At 36.8% G+C, this 22,400-nt stretch overlaps 1 protein-coding gene across 1 annotated transcript; it reads right to left on the minus strand.

Annotated features, from left to right (window-relative positions):
• Positions 1-5,769: 5,769 nt before the first annotated feature.
• Positions 5,770-22,253, minus strand: LOC125660293 (carbohydrate sulfotransferase 14-like). Its single transcript, XM_048892113.2, has 3 exons — positions 22,157-22,253; positions 7,310-7,377; positions 5,770-6,903 (listed from the first exon to the last, which is right to left on the minus strand). The coding sequence occupies exons 1-3, from the start codon at positions 22,251-22,253 to the stop codon at positions 5,770-5,772; spliced, it is 1,299 nt and encodes a 432-aa protein (XP_048748070.2).
• Between the last annotated feature and the right edge of the window lie 147 nt (positions 22,254-22,400).

The raw sequence follows: 22,400 nt of genomic DNA on the forward strand, positions 1-22,400 counted from the left end.
TTCAATTTTACAATTTATAATACAAGTAGTTGAGACTAATTCAAATGTTGTGATTCATTGATTTGGTTGATATATTTTTCCAAACGGAACACTGTTTCTTATAAAAGTCTCAATTGATTTACCGAATTTGTGTATATAAACTCAGTATTTTGTCCAATAAGTAAAATATTTGATCTATAACCCCCACTTTTTAAAGTTTCATTTTAAATTTCAATACAAGACTTTGTAAACTCTGAAATTCTATATCATAAAAGGTGAAGATAACAAACAGTGATCAATCTCATAACTCCTACAAGCAATACAAAATAGATAGATGAATTTATCAGTTTATCTAGTGCAAAAAGGGCATCATTTATTCCATTCTGCTGGCATTATACTTTTTTATAACTTCATAAAAACCCTTACAAAGATAAATTGCTGGATCCAGTAAGTGTTCTACTAAGCCTATATTTTTACTCCTCATGAAAATATTAACAGGAGAAGCTTCAAACTTACTGTGCGACTACATATACCAGAAGTGGTGTTAATCAAATGTGGATTATTAAAAAATCTAAACTTTTAGTAAACTTGAAACCGCAAAGCTTTTTTCAATTCAACAGCATCAAAACGTATGACTTTTCAACACTTTACACGACAATTCCTGACGATAAACTAAAGACCAGATTATTTGGCATCACAGACATTTGCTACTTCAACAAAAATGGAAAACAGAAATATTCATATCTAGTGATCAGTCATCGGAAAATTACTTAGTTAAAAACCCTCTGATTCCACGCACAAGTACTCTGAAGTTGAAATTAAAAATATGCTGGAGTTCCTCACTGACAATATCTTCGTAGTCTTTGGTGATCAGATCTTCCAACAGTCTGCTGGAATTTCCATAGGCACGAATTGTGCTCGTTTATTAGCTAACCTGTTTTTATATTCTCATGAAGCAGAATGTACTCAAAAACGTCTACGTATTTTATCAAAAATAGATATTAACAAACTAACAACTCAACTTTATGATAAACGGAATGATTTCAGCTTCTCCATCGTCAACTTCCCATATTAATGTAGCAATATTCCATTATCACCTGCATATGGTGTTTATATCTATCAACTGTTTCGATACGCAAGAGCTTGTTCTGGGTATGATCAGTTTTTGAATCGAGGCAGGCTACAGACAAACAAGTTGATGTTGCAAGGGTTTCAACAGTCTTGTTTAGAGTCAGCATTTCGCAAATTCTATGCTCGTTATAACGATCTAGTTTGCCGATACAACCTATTACTTGGTCAAATGCTATTTGACGTGTTTTATACCGATTGTTAGGCACACTGATTTTAAGGTGGCTCACTACACCCAGAAATAGTCTCTCAAATCTTAAAAGATATGATGATGATATACAATAAGTATATATGCAAAAAATATACAAATTTGGATAAAAATATTATTTCAACACATATGAACAACAGACTCTGGCGGATTTGAATTCGAGATCTGCGGTTCACTATTCCAATGCTTTAACCACTGAGCTACGATGATAGACAAACACGCCGATCGATACAAATATACTCACAAAACATTTAAATCGCCGTCTTATGACGTGGTGTCATCCAGAGTATAAGCTTTAGTGTAGTGAGGTACCTTAATACGGATGATTCCGTTTACCTGATCAAGATATAGGGCTCACGGCGGGTGTGACCGGTCGACAGGGGATGCTTACCACTCCTAGGCAAGTGCTCTCACCTCTGGTATATCCAGATGTCCATGTTTACCCAACTATCTATTTATCTATTTTGTATTGCTTATAGGAGTTATGAGATTGATGACTGTTCGTTATCTTCACCTTTCATTGAATTGTAAATTGTCTTGTGCACTGCTGTTATTCCACTGACTGTGAGACTATTCTGACCCGTCGGATATAACACCGATATCCTTAACACATTGTACAGAGTTTGTAAATTTTCTCTGTTAACATCTTCATTCATGTTTATTGTAACATATTTCAAGATTATAAAAATCCACGTGGGGTGTTCATTTTCATCCACCAGACTATAAATGTGTTTGTGATATATTTGCTCTGTTATAAAGGTTAACAGAAACACTTGAATTTGCCTAAGCAATAATCAATATGCCTAAGCAATAATCAATACGCCTAAACAATAATCAATATGTCTAAACGATAATCAATACGCCTAAACAACAATCAATATGTCTAAACAATAATCAATATGTCTAAACGATAATCAATACGCCTAAACAACAATCAATATGTCTAAACAATAATCAATATGTCTAAACGATAATCAATACGCCTAAACAACAATCAATATGTCTAAACAACAATCAATATGTCTAAACAATAATCAATATGGTGAATGTTGTTTGTTTAATGTTTAACGTCCCATTGAGAATTTTTTTTACACATGTAGATACGTAACTTGCTTTAGGTGAAATATCACAAATTTTGACCTATCCGTATCAGTGAGGGTTTTTCATCGTGCCAACGCCTGTCGTAACGCAGATCTCCGTTTTCAAGGTAATCCCGAAAAATTCGCGACCATAGGCGAGTGAACGTTAAGGCTTGACGTGGCGTTGGAATCGAACCCGGGTCTCCTGAGCGAGTGCCAATCTCTACCCAGAGTTGTCGTTCCTTGCTCTCACTTGCACCTCTGTCAACGTCTCAAGGGTTTTACAAGATTTTTGTAAAATGACACGTATGCTCAAATAAAGTACGGTTTTGACTTCAGTTACAAAAATATACGTAAATAAATAAATACTAAGCAGATGGCAAGTCTTTTTGTGACACAAGAAGCATTGATTTGGGTTGAAACGTGGATATTGGGTTGTTCTATTGCACCAGGCCTATACATAGGTACATGAAGAATATATAGTAAAGCAAAAAAATCTACAATTAGCTTCTTGTCCTACATTTTCCCAATATTTTATAAAGCAGTTCTTAGTTTTATTAGCCGTAAAAAAAAAGAAGTGGATTTACATGTGGAATAACATTGCTTAGTTGAGACGTTAACAGAGGTATATGTGAGTGTAAGGAACGATAACTCTGGGTAGAGATTGAGCGAGTGCTACTACATATCCACCGGTCAATGTATTGTGAATAGAAAAACTATATAGTTTTACATACTTTTCTCGTTTATCTCGAACCTGATATTTACAAAAACCTATTAGTATCATTAAAAAAAATAATTTCACATTTCATTATCTCTTTTCTCGTAATTACGAGATAATGAAATGTGAATTCATTTTACTACATGATACTAATAGGTTTTCGTAGGTATTCCCCACCTGGTTACACAAGTCATGCATTCATGATATACTTGTTATAGACACATGTTTGTTTGTATGTTGTCTAGGTCCCATTTGATTTTTTTCCACTCGTATAGAGACTTTGTCAGCTGTAGGTGAAGTGCCACAAAATCTGAACTGTTAATGGCGCTTAAGAACGTAATCATGACGTATCCGAAAAATACGTGACCTTCGTTTCTAAGACTGGGCTGTCATGTTGGGCTAAAAGGTCATAGGGGAAAAGACTTACATCCGGGTCCTTCATCAATGTGAAAAAGCGAACGACGATGGCTGATCCACAACTTCTATCACTGTGAGATTATTACAGTCGTAAACAATACACATTAAAGTTACCACTAAATGTTGCAGATTAGAATGTTTCATTCATATTTATGTGTTACATGTATAAAACCTGTCTGCTCGCTACTTTCAATTGCGATGTTTTCTATCGAATTACAGTCATTGGCTCTCTCAATATAAATCAGTCAACTGCATTCCGAGTTCGATACACATGTAAAAAAAAAAAAAAAAAAAAAAAAAAAAAAAAAAACCATGGCGATGATATTGACATTGTAAAAAAAAAAGTATATTGTCAATAAAGTCAACGGGTTGTTATCACTTCTCCATTGAGTGACATATATTCTTCAGTTAATTGTGAATTTGTTTTACAAAATATAATGATTATAAAATTGAATTATCAGTTATCAACTTTATTGATTTATTAGCAAATCACAAAGTGCAAGCGAGATGTGGATCACTTTTCTCATAACCAGCTATTACGTATGAAGGTATATCGCAGAATAATGACTACGGTATTCTTTTGATCTTTGCAATAACCATAGTAGAATCGAGAACTTGGAACCCTAATATTGTGAAGAAACGCCCTAAGCACTGGGATACTGAGACTTGTCATATACTAAGTAATCTATGAATAAAAATAATAATCACATTACATATTGGAACTGTCGTTTTCCTTGGACCTGTCCAAGTGCTAAAGCAGAAGTAAACACAACAGATGAATGCGTAACGTAATTTATATGTGCATCTATCCCACGAACATGTATAATCAAACAAGCAAATCATGTCGAACGCGAACAATTTCTTCTCTAGTAAAACTGTAAACCGAGGAAGAAGAAAAGCAAGCTACATGTATGTTCATAGTTATAAATAACCCCGCTACAATCAGGCCTACATCTTCTAGAAACTCTAAAGAGCCTAACATCGTTCACCTGTATTCAATCTGCATAAAATGGCTTCGGCGGATAAAATTTAAATATTTGAGATATTACTAATTAGCATGGCAGTAATTGAATAAATAAATCATGAAATTAATTTTCAATGAGTATCTATTCTATTTAACTCCTTTATTAAAAAGCTTCAGAATCTTCCACCCTTGATACATCACTAGTTTTAAGTTCTTTACCATATAGACTCGGGGTTTATGCAGTGAATACTGTAATCATCCAGGCGCCTAACGTTATACACACGGTTTAACAAGAACTATGAGTTTGACCTCTACTCCATGTCAACTGCTTGACGAAGAACTATCAATCATAAATCATACATACATGCACTAGTACGTATCATTGTTTTGTTTCTCGTGATCCGAATACAAATAGATTAATAAGTAGGAATGTTGACCGCTGATGACCGCATAGCAGCTACCTGTACCAGATTCGGGGCGGGGGACAGAGGAGTGTTTCAGAGTAAATACAGGCGATTTCTTTGTATAAATATGAAAGACTGCATGTATTATGAGAAGCAGGTGTACTTATAAATAGTAACACGGGTATTCACTGAGCAAGGAAGATTGAATGGAGCCCCTTTAGTAGATATCTAGCTTAGCATTTGGAACCTACCGTGAGTTCCCGAATATGTTCCTTGGATCGCAAACACAGCGAACATGAGCGCACGGACGCGTTTGCATGTTAATTCCAAGAATTTTATACTTACAAATACTTCGTGTAATTCTAAAAATATAAACCATATTAAATGCTGTATAAAAATGACAAAGAAATAACAGTACACCCCACGTTAGACATCTTCGCCATCATTTTGTTCGCGTTCCCTAGACCTATCTACGCGGTATGAGTTCTCGGTTTCAGAACATGTTCCCGGATCGTGTTCTGGTCGTTCAGATGTTTTACAAGTGAACACGTGCTCGTTTCAAGAACGAAAGTTCTAAAACCGCTTAAAGAAATGGCCATCTCTTGTGAGAACCGTTCCCCCATTACTACCCATGAGAGGTATGATTTTTCAACCATATCCATGTTTTAAAAAAGCCTCCAAAGATCGAATATAGCTAGCACGTCATCCATTATAGGTAAACATCTTGAATTTCCGTGGTTCAGGAAAACAAGTCGCGAATGTGACATGGAAACGGACAGACGATGGACAAAGTTCGATCAGAAAAGTTCATGTTAGCTAAAACTGAACGAATTGACAAAACATTATCCAAACGTAATCTTCAGCGCTGAAATTCAAATGTTATCAAAGAACCTGAAACCACCATCTTTGGGGACGGAGTATTTGAGGTCCATCAATTTGTTCGGTATTTTTTCGTATCCAAAAAGAGAAGAATCTATTAAGAGACTATCTCTCAATCTCCCCATAAGCACAGGGCCGATCAATCTGTACGCCTCTAACATGGCTTCCTCGCGGTTCTTCATTCGAGTCTCTTTATCTCCAGATTGTGCATGCGCTTTGAATAAAGCGTCTTTGAACTGTTCTGGAGTAATATTCATATCACTGTTAATGGGAAAAGGAAACTTGGTGTGCTTACTTAATATTCCACGAATCTGAAGCTTTCTCCATGCTCTATAGAGTCCTCTGGTGAACGTCATACAATTAAGTATAGCACGTCTCATGGAGAAAACATAATCCACTGTGTCAATGAGTGCATCGGTTTCAGTTTCGTTTTGGAAATTGCTAAACTTTATCATGTTCTCCAAGTTGAGTTTTTTCAAGATATGAAATGTGTCTTCTTGAAATGTTTCCAATTTTCCAATGTAATCATAATCTATTTCACAAGGTCTACAATGTTCAAAACTTGGGACAAAATGAGCATCTCGTCGGTCATTGGAGTTCTGGGAGTATATGAAATATTCCACGAATTCCGGAAAAGTTACATCGTGTCCACATTGAAGACTAACATTAGATGGATTTTCCCTGAAATTTTTCACAATGTGTTTTCCAATGAAATTCCAATATGCCGTGTTTGGAGAATAGATTTTATCCACGTAGCCAGAGAGCAATCGTTCGAAGGGCTCCCGAACAAACATGAATTTCGTAGACATGCGCAGTAACTGGTATATTTTGTCAAACGGAAGTCGTTTTGCTGTAGAGAATCCCTCGTAAGCTTGAATCCCACGAATACTGAATGGATCTGTCACATTTCTCCACCCGCTTAGAATTTGAAATATTCGCTTCCAAAATGTACATCCAATTTTTTCGATTGCGCAATAGACAATTTTACTTTTTCTGTTTATGACCAGATGTTCTTTAACAGCCGCCTCAGAATTTTGTGCGATGTAATAGTTTTTCAGTCTTGAGCATTCGTTTCTCAAATGTTTGTTTCGTTCTTCGAATCTTTTTTGAACGGGGTCATTGAGCATCTGAAAAGATAGAAAGGAGCACTAGTAGATACATCAGCCCACTGCACACAAATGCATGCATTTTTAAAAGACGATAAGATCGTGTGTTTTTCCGTTGAATTCGAACAGGCTTAAAAGATTCAAAGCGGCTTTGAGAATTGAAGTTGAAAGTATCAAGAGGAAAACGACGGAGAATGTTGACCATCCATTATTCGCGACTGATGTTAACAAATCATAAGGTTTATCCTTGCAGGAGCGATACTAAGCTGATTCAAAGTTGTGCTCTTGTAATTCGAAGGACAATTACCCGATCTGGAGGAATATTTTAATTAAGAATGCACCTACAACATTCTTTAACCACATCGAAACCCTTGTGTTTTCGAAAATAATCGATCTTTTTCGCTCACATTTCAGATGGGGTACTTACGAAGATATGCCTTGTCAGCACTCTGTCTTCACGTCTTCCATCTGTGTTGGAGTCTACTGCTAGCTGTCCTGAAATGGGGAAAAAGAAGAAAAATTGGGAAAATGTGGCGATTGATTGATTGAACATTGTTTAACGTCCCTCTCGAGAATATTTCACTTATATGGAGACGTCACCATTACCGGTGAAAGGCTGCAAAATTTAGGCCTATGCTTGGCGCTTACGACCTTTGAGCAGGGAGGGATCTTTATCGTACCTCACCTGCTGTAACACGGGACCTCGGTTTTAGCGGTCTCATCCAAAGGACCTTCCGGCCTATTTGGTTGCCTATTACGACAAGCAAGGGGTACTGAGGACCTATTCTTACCCGGATCCCCATGGGAAGAAATGTGGCGATACACGTAGATAGATACAAAACAATTTAAAAATGAGAAAAGGAAATTTCCTCTTACATGTGTCATTTTGAGATAAATTGTACGACTGTGAATACGAATGCCGATCGTAAGAGCATTTTGTGAGAAAAAACATGTTTTGTAAATGAAAGTGAATTTGGAAGTGTAGATTTGGATGCTATGGTGAAATACCCTAACTTTTAATAAATAATTTCATCGTAAGCAGAACCATAGAGACATAACTGAAGTTGAATGAAAAACATAAAAAAACAAACATGTTTACTGCACGCATGCTGGCTCCTTGACCATGAACATCTGATAAACTGAGACTAGAATTAAGTAAAAATTAGATTACAATTTTGCTTGTTACATGCAAATTGCAAACATTCTTTTCCGACATTTTGAATTATTTTCAAGATCTGGAGCTTAACATGGATTCTACCCCAGTTATTGCAAAGATCAAAGGAATGCCGCGGTCATTATTCTACGATATACCTTCATACGTATTAACTGATTATGATAAATTGCTACACATTTAACTCGCTCTTGAAGTTTTGCTAATGCAACAATAAAGTCGATGACAAATAATTCAATTTCATAATCATAAAAATCAATCACTATATGGTGTTAAACAAATTAATAAAGGACTGAAGAACATTTGTCATTCAGTATAAACCAATCGTCTGCATTCCGAGAGCGATACACATGTAAACATGGCGATGCACAGACAAGTTTTTCTTGAACTGTATTCAAAGCAATTGATATAATCCATTAACATTAAACTCAATACTTAAAATATTTTTTTCAAAATAGATTTAGAATACCCATACTATTTCACCTTTTCCGTCAACAAAAAACAATGTAGGTCGTTTTGGAAACTGTCATGACGTCACAGTGACCTAATTCGTAGCAATATAGGAAAACAATCGGCTGCATATTTCCGAGTCGTAGTAGAATATAGAAATAAAGTTCTCTTTTCGTGTATGTTGCAGGATAACCTCCTTGGTCTCAAAAACAACATTTATCCACCTTGAAGGTAATCCTAAAACATTCACGAAAACGCGATCATTATTTCTTAATTTTATTTTGCAAATAAAAAATAAATAAATCGATATTTCACGGTAAATTTGAAGTTCAACAAATACGAGTTGACAATGTTCATGGAAAACATATAATGAAACGAATTTTGCGACGTCGGCAGGAATAGCTATGGTAAAAATAAATTTTCATTTGACAATATTTAAACATGGAAATTTACACAATTTCAACTTTTGCGCAGGTATGTACCGAGTGCAATTTCAGGAATGCTATTACGAGACAAGAAGGCTCTTACCCTTTGATAAAAGTACTACGAGTGATATTTTATTTTTTGTGAAACAAAGCAAGTGCACTCATTCGTGACAAGTCAAATAATTAATGTAGAGTGATAACGGCAACTGGATTGTACAAATTAATTAATTAACTGCCATGGTTTGTTTATATCTTTTAATTTTGCCTCTTACAGACAGCATTGATATGAATAGACCCGGCTTTCACCCGCTGGCGATCTGTCGGTGAAGTATTCTGTATGATCTTAACACGGGGGGGGGGGGTGCATTTTTCTTAAAGGTGATAAAACAAAATTAAAAAAAATGTATTCCCTCCAAAGAGATCAAGTTCAACTGTAGCAGAATTGACTTTTGTCGACCAATCAAGCAACTTGGACCTTAATATTTTACTTGATCACGAATGAAGCTCAACCAGGATTCAACTATACAGACAGCTAGACCTACCAAAGGTCCTCGATAACAGTGGAATTGAAAAACATACTCAATTCACGCATTTACATGTACAGGGAAATTGACATCGGTAGAATTAACCACAAATGCAGTGTAAATAAATACTTGTGGTTATACAGATGTACGGAAAAAGAAAGGAGCAGTATCGACGTCACTGTGTAACTGTATATTCATCTTTTCTCTTTCTTTTTAGGCGTGTGCGAATACCAGAAACGATGAATTGGTGTCGCACACTAACTTTCTTTAAAAATATTATAGGATTAAATATTCTTTTTGAAGAATTTATCGATCTCTTGACATTTTACTCATAAACTGAATAAAAGTGTGGAACACATTTATGCTAAGTTTGAGAGAAAAATGTCCGAAGTTTACACATCGATGAATTCTTCAAAAAGAATGTTTGATTCTTATAATTCCAATTCGTTTGCTGTATCAACATTTTCAAAAACTTTAATACCCCCCCCCCCCCCCCGAAGTCCCTATGCGTTATTTGTTTTCTGGCGCGTATGAATACATCACGTTTTCGGATTAATTCTTTTATCTAATCAAAACAATTGTAGCAAATAAGATTGAGATTATAAAGTAATACTTTTCAAAAAATCCAGTCGTTGTATCAACTAATTTTACATACAGGGTAACATTCAAGTGAGCATATACTCTTTTCAAGAGGGCTATCCAAAACGACACTCACGACAGAAGAGTTTTCGTCAATTAAAACGGTTTCTAGATCTACATACTGTCTTTTAAAAAATATTTGTTATGAAATTCCAAGTCGAATGATTGATTGATTTTATATTGTTTAACGTCCCACTGAAGAATATTTCACTCATAGAGACGTCACCATTGCTAGTGAAGGGCTGCAAAATTTAGGCCTATGCTCGGCGCTTACTGTCTTTGAGCAGGGGGAGATCTTTATCGTGCCACACCTGCTGTGACACAAGTCCTTGGTGGGTTTTTTTTTTTGGTTTTTTTTTGCGGTTTCATCCGAAGGACCGCCCCCTTTAGTTGCCTCTTACGACAAGCAATGGATACTGAGGACCTACTTTAACCAACTAAGTTGATTTTGAATGTTTTTAAATGAGAAAAAAAATGTTTAAAAGGTCGAGCACGGCCCAGAGTAAAAAAAGTTACAAAATTCGTAAAGAATGTTTTGAAACTTGTGCACTACTTTCATTCATATTCAGAATTGTTCTCTTTCATGACCTTTTGATGATATCGTAATAATAGTTTGATAATTTGACAATTGCTGAATCTATCCAGAGATCTAGTTCTCCTGGTGAGCCTTGTTGCAGAATGCACGGTCCTGACAAATATAGAATATATTAATGAATATTCATAGTCTGTATATATTCTTAACATACGGCTGTTTGCATATATACATGTAGGTGTCAGATGCATGGCCCATTCTATGAACAAAAAATATAGTTACAGTATAACTATTTCCCGCCTTATGAAAACATCCCTTTGTTTTTTGAGATATAAACGACTAGGACACTTTTTTATGATCTTCTAGATCAACAACTGGAGCGTGGGTTATTATGCCGTTTTATGATATTTTCCTTTTTATTCATGTCTGTATGCGTGAGTTAGATTATGTTTTGAGTGCCTTGACATAGCTGATGTCAATATCAGATAGAAACATATCGCTAAGCAAGATTAATTTCTTGTTGCACTATGATAGCCGTTGGTAAAACTGTTTGCAAGGTGGTAAGCTAGTAACAATTTGGAATTAACCTTGTGCTTATTTATGGTAACATACACTAAATTCGATTCAAGAACAGAAATGGTCAGGTTGCTTTAAAATATGTTATATATCATAGAGACAACAGTACAAAACATATTGGAAAATGAAATATCAAATGTAAAAGTTTTCACCCAAACCAAAAAACAAAAAAAAAACCCAAAAAACCAACAACAAAAAACAGAAGCACTTTTGTATTGTCACATGTATATCGTCAACGTTTTTATAATATCCATAATGTACAAGTCTGAAAAATGTCATGTAAAAGTTGTGAGAGGAGTTGGTTACACAAAGTAGGTAACATGCTTAAAAATGACAAAAATCAATTACATATCATGTTGATGTAAATGTTTCGAAGAATGTCCGATCACTTCTAGGAAGACGCATGTACATCTTCAATGCCTCCATAACAAGTGTACAAGGTCTAAAGGATGTCAAATAAATGCTGTAAGGGAGAGATGAATACAAAAATAGGTACTGTTTATTCAAGACATACTTAGAAAATGACAAAGTTCAACCACATATAAATTTTGCAAAAAATATCTGATCACTTTCAAAAAGACACTGATTTTGACTGCGGATAACTCCGTTTACCTGATCAAGATATGGGGCTCACGGCGGGTGTGACCGGTCAACAGGGGATGCTTACTCCTCCTAGGCACCTGATCCCACCTCTGGTGCGTCCAGGGGTCCGTGTTTGCCCAACTATCTATTTTGTATTACTTGTAGGAGTTATGAGATTGATCACTGTTCGTTATCTTCACCTTGCATGTACATCTTCAATATGTTCGTAACAAATGTACAAAGTTTGAGGAACGTCAAGTTAGAGGAGTGAGAGGAATTGATTACACAAGGTAGGTACAAAGTAGGTACCCTATCACAGGGATGCCCGCCCGCCCGTCATTCACCATTTTATAAGCCGTTTGCACGTTGTGCAGTCCGGTCAAAAACGAAACTAAGAAGTTTTAACAACTTATGCAAGACCCTCGATCAATGTCCTTACGCTACGTACCGTATATACATGTACGTCCAACGTCGTAGGTCAATCCTCTAGAGAGGAGTGGGGGAGGGGGGCAACTACCAGGTACTTTGAAAATAGATTCTATTATTTATTTAACTAATTATTGCAGATGAAAGGGAGAAGGACTGGCGAAAGACATTATTCAGACACTTAGCATCGATTTACGAAGTGTGGGGTCAGTGTCAGAGGAGAAGTTGACTTCACAAATTGTTCAAAACAATCGACAAGCAGGGAACGTTCATCCTTTAACACATAGAGTTCAATTCAAGAGTTCAAACATACATTCGTACCACTGAGTATCACTACATCAATTACTATGGGGATTCTCTGTGCTTGTTATCATCTTTATTTTTCATGCAACTAATCAAAACAACTTTATAATCCTTAAAGTTGTGTGGTTTGATTTTCAACAAAGTTTGTCCACCTTGTAAAACGCTTTTAACCCATCTTACGTACGTATTATGAGGTTGTACGACATGCTTTACACTATTTCACCTGTCTTAAAGAATCATTTGATTTCAAATCGGTGTTTACAAACAACTGTCACTCGACCATTTCTAATGCATATTCAGAAGAAAAATCATGTGACAATCACGTGTTCAGTTTTCCTCAAACCATACAGTTTTAACTGAAATAGTAGGACAGACAGGGTGTATATATACATAGAGTGCAGTGATATATCCCCTCCATTTGTTTACAGGGGGTGATAACAATGTTTATGGTGTGAAATAAGTTCAATAGGATTATTGACCCCGAGTAGCCTCGGAGGTCTTCTATTCATTCATATAAATCATATATATCTGAAAGGTCAAGATAATGAACAGTGATCAATATCATAACTCCTATAAGCAATACAAAACAGAGATTTGGGCATATACGGACCCTTGGACACACCAGAGGTGGTATCAGGTGCCTAGGAGAAGTAAGCATCCCCTTTCGACCGGTCAGACCCGCCATGAGCCCTATATCTTGATCAGGTAAACGGAGTTATCCGTAGTCAAAATCAGTGTGTGCCAAGTACGGACTAAAAATCGGTATACAACAATACAGACAGCATTTGACTCAATGATAGGTTGTATTGGTGAACTAGATCGTTTTAACGACCATATAGTTTGCAAAATGCTGACTTTAAAGGGGACTGTTGAAACCCCTGCACCATCAATTTGTTTGTCAGTAGCCTGTCTCGATTTAAAAATGGGCATACGCAGAAAAAGCTCTTGCACATCGATTCGGTTGGGAGAGATAGACACCACATGCAGGTGACAATGGAATATTGCTAAATAAATATGGGACGTTAACAATGGAGAAGCTTAAATCATCCCATTTGTCATAAAGTTGAGTTGTTAGTTTGCCGTTAATATCTACTTTCAATAAAATATATAAGTATGAAGCAGAAGTGGACGACTCTGTGGTGTCTTTTATTTCGATTACCAGCTGCATCGCTTACAATTTTCGGCGAAAAGTTCGATGTAATATAATAATTAGACCCCCACCGTCTAGCAATATCTCTGTCAAGGTCTTATTTCTCGTATCGACAATGTGAATTGGAAATTAAGTCCTTTTATCGGCGATAATCAACTGTCGAGTATCGTCTACTACTTCTCAAATGCGAATGATAGTAAGTTTCGGCCCAAAGACACTAAAGCCCTAAGTTGAACAATTCGTCCCAACATTTTGAGACACTTCAGCCTAAAGACATTGCGGCCCTATTGTGTTTTTCGTCCATGCCACTTCAACTCTTTTGTGGGGGTGGGGGGAGTCATATGTTAGCCCTACTTTACGTTTCAAAAAATTGATAGAAAAATCATATGAACACATTTATGTGAGAAATAATTGTATCACAATATTTTAAGAGATCTATTGTTCTTCAATGTTCAAATATAGTAGTAGGTATCTTCCGTCCCAGGAGAAGATGGGTTTCGCCCTAGTATATCAAGACTGATCTTGTTAAGGGAAACATCGGGAGTGGCTTATCAGTCTGACTCTTACATGACAGTGTCTGCCACAGTTATTACCGAAGTATTTGAAAGATGCATATGGAGCCTGATTTTGCAGTCTTTCTTTCTTTCTTGCTCTATTCCCCTCCAGCTCTGTACTTTTCTTTTCCTTTTCTGACTCTCTTTCTCACCGCTAGTCTCCAGGCACTGTGATTGTCCGTAAGCGATTCCCAGGTGTTTTGGATCAATGCCTGTCATTTTCAGGTCGCGCTTGCAAACGTCTTTGAACCACTAAGAAAAACGACCTTTTGGTGCCCGGTTTCCAGCTCTCCATATATGATGTCCATGGAATACGACTGTCCTCCATTCGGTGCACATGCACAAGCCAGCACAAACGACGCTGGTAAAACATGAGATGCATGCTGAGAGAGCCAGTTTTCTCCAGCACTCCGTTTTTGGTGACCTGTCCTGCCATGTGATGCCAGTATTCATCGGAGGTTGTGAATGTGAAAACTTTCCAAACTGTTCTCTTATCTGGTATATGTGGTCCAGGATTCACTGCCGTACAAGCACGCATGCCTGGTAGATTTTGGATTTGGTGTTCAGAGTCTGCTGCTTGTTGCTCTCTTGCTCAATTGCGACATTACGGCGCTGAGACAGGTTGCTCGTGATAGTGGACCCAAGGTTGGTTAAGTGGCCTCTGACATCAAGCACTTTGCCATCCATGTTGATTGTTAGTAGTAAGGGGGCGTCCCGGACCATGGCGTTCATTTCTTTTATACTAATAGTGAGTCTAATGTCCTTGTAGGCGTAAGAGAACCTTTACATCAACTGATGAAGGGTTTCATCGGTAACTGTACTCAGGGCCGCATCATCTGCTAATAACATCTCCCTTATGAGAACTGTACAGACCTTGGTATTTGCCCTCAGACATTTCAAGTTGGTGTGCAAGTGGATTCCTTCAACAGATTCCCCGAAAGCAAAGTTTAGCAGCAAATAGAAAATATGCCAAACAGGGTCGGTGTGAGGATGCATCCTTCTTTCACTCCACTCTGCATCGGGAAGAGGTCTGAGGCTTTGCCGTCATAGCTAATGGTGCCCTTCATATTATGGAAAGAGGCGGTGATGTTGAGTATCTGGGGTGGGCAGTCGATCTTCCTTAGCTGCTGGAACAGACCTTTCCTGGTGACAAAATCAAATGCTTTCGTCAGATCAATAAAGGCGATATAAAGGGAAAACGTGAAGATCGCGAACAGTGATCTATATCATAACTCCTACAAGGAATACAGAATTAAGAGCTGGGAAAACACGGACCACTGGACATACCAGAGGTGGGACCAGGTGCCCAGGAGGAATAAGTATCCCCTGTCCCCCGGTCACCCGCCCTGAACCCTATATTTTGGTCAGGTAAACGAAGTAATTCGTAGTCAAAATCATTGAGTAAAACGGCCTAACAATAAGTATGATTGATTAATTGTTTGTTATACGTCCCGTCGAAAAATTTTCACTCATGTTGAGATGATACTAGTTATAAGTGAAGTACCACAAATTTAGAACTACGCTTAACATTCAGGACCGTAGCAGTAAAGATTCTTTAACGTCCCAACGCCTGTCGCAACACGGAACCTCCGTTTTTAAAGTCACATCCAAAAGACCCGTGATTTTTACTTCTAAATGCCAAGCGTTTGGTGAAGAACCAATCACTGACAATTAGATTTGACGTGGATATGATACGAGCGAGGATCGAACTCACGACCTCTCGGAGACGATGCGAACGCTCTACCACTGAGCTACCGCGACCGGATACAATCGGTATGAAACACGTCAGACAGCATGTCACCCCAATGACAGGTTGTATTAGTAAACTAGATCGATATAACGACCATAGAATTTGCGAAATCCCTGCAACATCAACTTGTTTATCAGTAGCCTGCCTCGATTTGAAAAATGATCATACACAGAATCTCTTGCATGTCAAATCAGTTGCGAGACATAATCCCCATATGCAGTGATAATGAATATTGCTACATAAATATGGGTTGTTCACGATGGAGAAGCTGAAATCATCCCGTTCATCATAAGGTTGAGTTGTTAGTTTGCCGTTAACGTCTATCTTCAACAAAATAGTCCAGTGGAGATCCAGGTTAGCACAGTTCCTCAGTACCCTTTGCTTGTCGTAAGAGGCGACTAAATGGAGCTGGCCACCGGATGATACCGCAAAATTCGAGGCTCTGTGTCACAGCAGGTGTGACACGATAAAGATCCCTTTCTGCTCAAAGGTCGCAAGAGCTGAGCATAGACCTAAATTTTGCAGCCCTTTACCGGCAATAGTGACGTCTCTATATGAATGAAACATTCTCAAGAGGGACGTTAAACAATATATAAAATCAATCAATCAATAAAGTATCTAAGTGATAATTAGATATGGAAGACTCTATGGTGTCTTTTATTTTGAGTTCACTGGGATATATCGAATCGAGATATGAATGAAAATGATTGTTGTTAATAGATAAAACGTCGTCGATATATCTAAATGTCGAGTTGAAGGCCGCAGCAAGAGAATTTCTCTTCTCGTGTAGAAACTTTTGAATAAATCTGCCTCATAAGAATATAAAGCAGCTCAGCTGATAAAGGAGCACAATCCGTACCCATGGGAATTTCAATAGATTGTTGGAAGACCTGATCTGTGATCAGTGATCACCAAAGCCTACAAAGATATTGTCAATGAGGAACCCCCAGCATCTTTTTTAAATCAACTTCAGAGTACTTGTGCCAAGAATCAAAGTGGTGTTTAACAAAGTAATTTTTTGAATGACTGATTACTAGATATGAGTATTTCCTTTTTCTATTTTTGTTGAAGAAGCAACTTTCTATGATGCCAAAAAGTCTAGTCTTTAATTCATCGTGAGGAATGGTCCTGTAAAGTGTTGAAAATCAAACGGTTTGATGTTGTTGATTTGAGAAAAGTTTTGTAATTTCAAATTTACTAAAATTTCTTCGAAATGTTTTAGAATCCATATTTGATTTACACCACTTCTAGCATATGTTGTAGGACAATACGTTTAAAGTTTCTCCTCACAACTCGCATATTTTCTTGAGAAGCAAAGATGTTCTCGACAATTTTCTTGGAGCTGGTCCACCAAGAAAATTATGTTCACTGTCGACCTCTCAGCTCTGAAACTACACTATGACTTTGGGTGTATATGTTCAGCGAAGACTTGCAGACAAACCAGGACCACACGTGCGAAGACTTTGCGCACGATGCTCAGGCAGAGAGATATCCCTGTAGTTATTTCCGCCTCTGTGCTCACCCTTATTTTGTACAGGGTGGTAATCTTGGTATCACGCATGTCCTTGTAGTGGTTCTAACAAGGCAGGTTTCCAATAGTTTATATTATCACGTGGGATAATGTATTCTGGTGCTCTGTCACAGGCCAGAGCGTCGATTGCTTTGCTGAATTTTGCCAAAGTAGATTCAGGGTCAAATTCTTCCATTTTAGGCAGATTTTTAATTTTGTCCCTCGCTTCCAGTGTGACGAAGTTTTCTCTGGAATAAAAGTTCAGGTAGTGCCCTACCCATCCCTTCATTTGCTTGTCCCTGTCCGTGATAAAATTCCCTGTCTTATATGTCAAGGGTGCAATCTTCTTTGTTGGTTTTCCCGTTGCTTGTTTAACACCCTTGTACATGCTTCTGATGTTGCCGCTGTTCGACGCCTGCTGGGTGTTCTCTGACAGCTGTAACCAGTAGTCGTTTGCACAGTGCCGTGCTGTCTGCTGTGTTTTGTTGTATGCAGCTTTTAGTTCCGGCAGGTTCTTCAGACTTGGACACGCTTATAGCTGATGAGTGCGCTGTGTTTGGTATCTATGACTGGTTCCATCAGTGACATCGGCTTCACACCAATCCGTGTTCTTGCACTCTTTTGTCAGAATTGCAGCACTGTAGATGGAGAGAGTTCCATCTATTCTCTGCACTTTGTTCACCAGCGCTGTGGGATGTGTTGAGTATTCAAATATAACATTTGAAATTAAAGGGCGTACGAACAATAGATCTATTTAAATATTACATTTTTCTCAGGTGGCGATCAGCCATGTTGAATCACTGGTGGATTCATAGATCAGTTGCAGAAATCCTGACCAGTGATTCATGGGGCCTGGGTTCTAGTTCTGTACTGACCAATTGATTCACTCCGTTTCAGTGTTATCAACTTTGTCGTTATGGATATATTTTCCCAACGTGCTGTCTTTATTTGTGTGTGGGGGAGGAGGGTACAAAATTTACCGTCCTTCTCTTTTAAAGGCTTGCATATTCTAAATGTCTAAATCAAATACAGAAAATCGTTAGCTCAAAACAACAAAACTTGTTAAGGCTTGCTAATATGAACTTGTAGAGAAACATTGCCTCAACTTGTTTTCACCGACACAACTCCAAGAGAGGAATGTAGTCAACACATTCTTACTATAATGTTTGTATACAGTGTTTATATATCACAAGTGAAGTTGTGGAAAAAATCATTAAACTTTTCGACTCAAGTCCTATTCACATCACCATTGCTATACTGACTGCGTTTTCTTGCTTCAGTCGAATTTTGTATTTCACTTTGAGCTATGCTGTCCATGATACATATAAATAATGTAAATAGATTAAACTAATATCCCTAAAAAGGCCCTTTTCTCAGCGTCTTAATCAACAGGGAAATAATCATATATCAAATTTTGAAGTGGTAAATTAAATTGAATTATACTTTACCAACAAAAAAACCCCGATCAAGGTTATTTCTATTGTACCTTTACACATCACTTTTGAGTTTCTCTTCTTAGAAAACAATCCGGTACTGACCAAATCTGAAGTTCTCCAATGTTAGAATGACGGACAGAGGGTCGCAAATCCTCCCAAAATTATATTTACTTGTAGGATGAAATGGCCTAGCTTTTATCTCAGAATATAGTCTTTTGTCATAAAAAAAAGCCCAGTACGGATCTTCTATTCTTCATGATTAATGAATTTCGATAACTAAACCATGTAAAGAATTTTCTAGTTATAAATAGATAATGTTTGGTTTTGCATAGTGGAAAGACCCGTCATCTCGGACCCTTTGACCTCGTCATCAATTAGTATTATTATTTGCCTTTGGAGTTTGATGTTTATCAGGTCAATATTTCTGTAGTTGTTAGGCGTACAACAGTAATTACATTTTTAACTACTGACACGCCCACTGATCTACTGACAAATATGTGCAAAACAGTCACGCTCCTCTTCTTCAGACAAGGGTCATTGATTACGAATACGATTGACCTTGATCCATTCGGAACTAGTCTAAATACATGTACGTACGTGTAGTCCTTCAAATGTAGCAATATACTTGCATTTTCATAAAATAATATTTGTAACGTGTTTGCATAAGGTTGACATACTTTACCCCCTGCGGGTCTTAAGAAAGAATTTTATAGAATTTTCTTATATATTTCTTTCAAATGCTTTGAATCTGTATTGTGGCTCGATCCAGATCCCTGGGATTATAGGGTAAACACGTGATTCTACACTACATGGTGATGCTAGCTTGTATATTGACTGGATATAGTATACCCTTGTGGTTCTTTAGAAGATTTAAAAAGAATTCTACTATATATTATTATTATGTGAATTGGCTTCTATTCTGGGCTCGTAAATATAACAAGACAGAAATACAGAGGGTTTTTTTTTAAACAAGCGGTTATTCTAAAGAGACCACATATTTTTTTTAAAACTACCACATTTTTACCATTTCTAGATTATCTTGGAAGTGAACTATTGATGCTTTGTACCAAGTTTGGCTGAAATTGACCATAAACATTTTTGAGATGAAAAAAATATTAAGTTAGGCCAGACACACAAATGCCGAACAATACTTTATCAGAAATGTTTACTTGACTCTACGGCTTAGGGGAGCTAAAGTGCCTGGTTTGACTTTATTCAGAAATGTTTAATATAGACATTCAACTATACATGTATACTGGGCGCAAAGGCTTTCCTATGTGATAAAGCCTATAACTGAATGAAATGAAATAGTAGGAAAACTAACCAAACATACAAACGTGAAGAAATAGATTCACCTAACACTGCTTTTGTGCCTACAAACAATAAATGAATGGTATTCGAATACGTTTACTTGTGACCACACAGCGGTTACGAAGTCCATGTGCATGCACTCAGATAAATGGGTGTCAAAAGATTTAAGATGTCCATGAAACGATGTCCAATCCTTTCAGTTGCTGAAAGATCAGTATTGTTTGACAAAGTTGAAGAGGAAAAAGACATTTGTTTTTAAGGTGCTGTAAATTCAACAGATTATGTCTAGTCGGGTGAAGAAAAAGTGGACATGCCTAAACATCGAAAGTAGGAAAAAGTTGGATGTAGGATATTCACACATGCCGTGGTATACGGAGATTATCAATGATGTCCACATCCTCCATATACATGTAGTCTAAAAGATTGTTTCTGTCCCTGAAACCACGTTCCCTCCGCATAAGCCACCTATCGCTAAGCACAACAGATCTTAGCCGTATAAGATAGTTTTGTGAAACTGACCCCAGGAGGGCAAAGGCGGTAGACCTTGTAAATACATGCAGCATACCTGTCATGCGTGAAAAAGCTCTAATTTACTTCAAAACAATGTTTAAATACAACCATTACGATATGGAATTGAATGTATTAATATGTTCTTTGTGTGTAATTTATTTTAAATCCCAACTTTATTTACAAATGATGTTTCCCGCTTCTAGTTGATATTAGTTTCAATTTTAATTCAGTTTTAATTCAACTTTTTTCCTTATTACTGGTAAAATTCAACTCACGTTTACGTCTCATTGCTTATTGTTAGCAAGAGAAATGTTTTAAAGAATTCACATCAGGATAAACCCAGCTGTACCACACAACATTGCTCTTTGATGAACAATTTTTACATGTATAAAAATTAAGAATATCGTGACGCACACTTTGTAAATGACATTTAATTAATTAGATAAAATTCTACAATCTTGTTTCATACATTATGTTATCAAACAGACATTAAACGCGCGCACCTCAGTCTTGGTCAATCGCTGTGAAGATAAAAATAATATGTCTCTCATTTACAAATAAGGGACCACAGGTGCTGAACGAGTTGGCAATGTTAGGAAAATAGCACGTGTTTTGCATGTACAATATAAATACCCTGTAGTTATCTTTATTTGAACAGTTTATTCAAAATTCATATTAAAGTTACGTCCACAACAAGATGATTTGTCATAAGGCACCTAACATTTTATATTTCAAAGCATTCTATATTTATTTTATATCTATCGTTAAATTGCATGGGGTTATATACACTACATTCCAGGGGTTATATACACTATATTCCAGTTCAATCAATTCATATATATATATATATATATATATATATATATATAAAGAGAGAGAAAGAGAGAGAGAGAGAAAGAGAGAGATTATGTCCCATAATACAGTAGTCCAATCTCAAGAAAAATATCAGGATTCCACAGGAATTAATTAGCGGTTTCGTCCATAAGGTTCTTCAGATTGAAGAGGCCCAGGGCGAAATCGGCTCTCTCTCTCTCTCTCTCTCTCTCTCTCTCTCTCTCCTCTCTCTCTCTCTCTCTCTCTCTCTCATATATATATATATATATATATATATATATATATATATATATATATATATATATATATATATAAGTGATAAATAAGACAAATGAAAAAATGATATACAGAAGTTGAGAGTCTGCTATGAAATACAGACTAATTCATGTTTTCTGTATAAATGCACTGTATATAATCTCAAAGCTTTAACATTCAACCAGTCTTTCACAATATTTAAAATTCATTCAAGACATTTCACCAAAAAAATTGACATGCTTTAGACTATAAAATACAGTGAAATTTCATCTGCTATTTGCAATTTGTCACATAAAGTGCACAGTCGTAATCATGAATTCAAAGATGAACACTTACCAATCACGACAAACAAAAACGGCACTAAGGTCAACACTAAAATCCCGTACAGCAACGGCCGTCGCGAGAGGCGTCTTTTTAAGTATATTACTTTCATGTTTTATCATTGAACATCATCCATGTACGCCATCATAAAACCTCCTTCACATACGTCTATGCAGTTAATTTCCAATACCATCGAGGTGAAATATTGTCAACCGTGAACATTTTTCTGCGCGAAAATAGGCATCTGCATCTTTCACTT

Source organism: Ostrea edulis, chromosome 9 (assembly GCF_947568905.1).
Source record: "Ostrea edulis chromosome 9, xbOstEdul1.1, whole genome shotgun sequence".
Taxonomy (NCBI): Eukaryota; Metazoa; Mollusca; class Bivalvia; order Ostreida; family Ostreidae; genus Ostrea; species Ostrea edulis.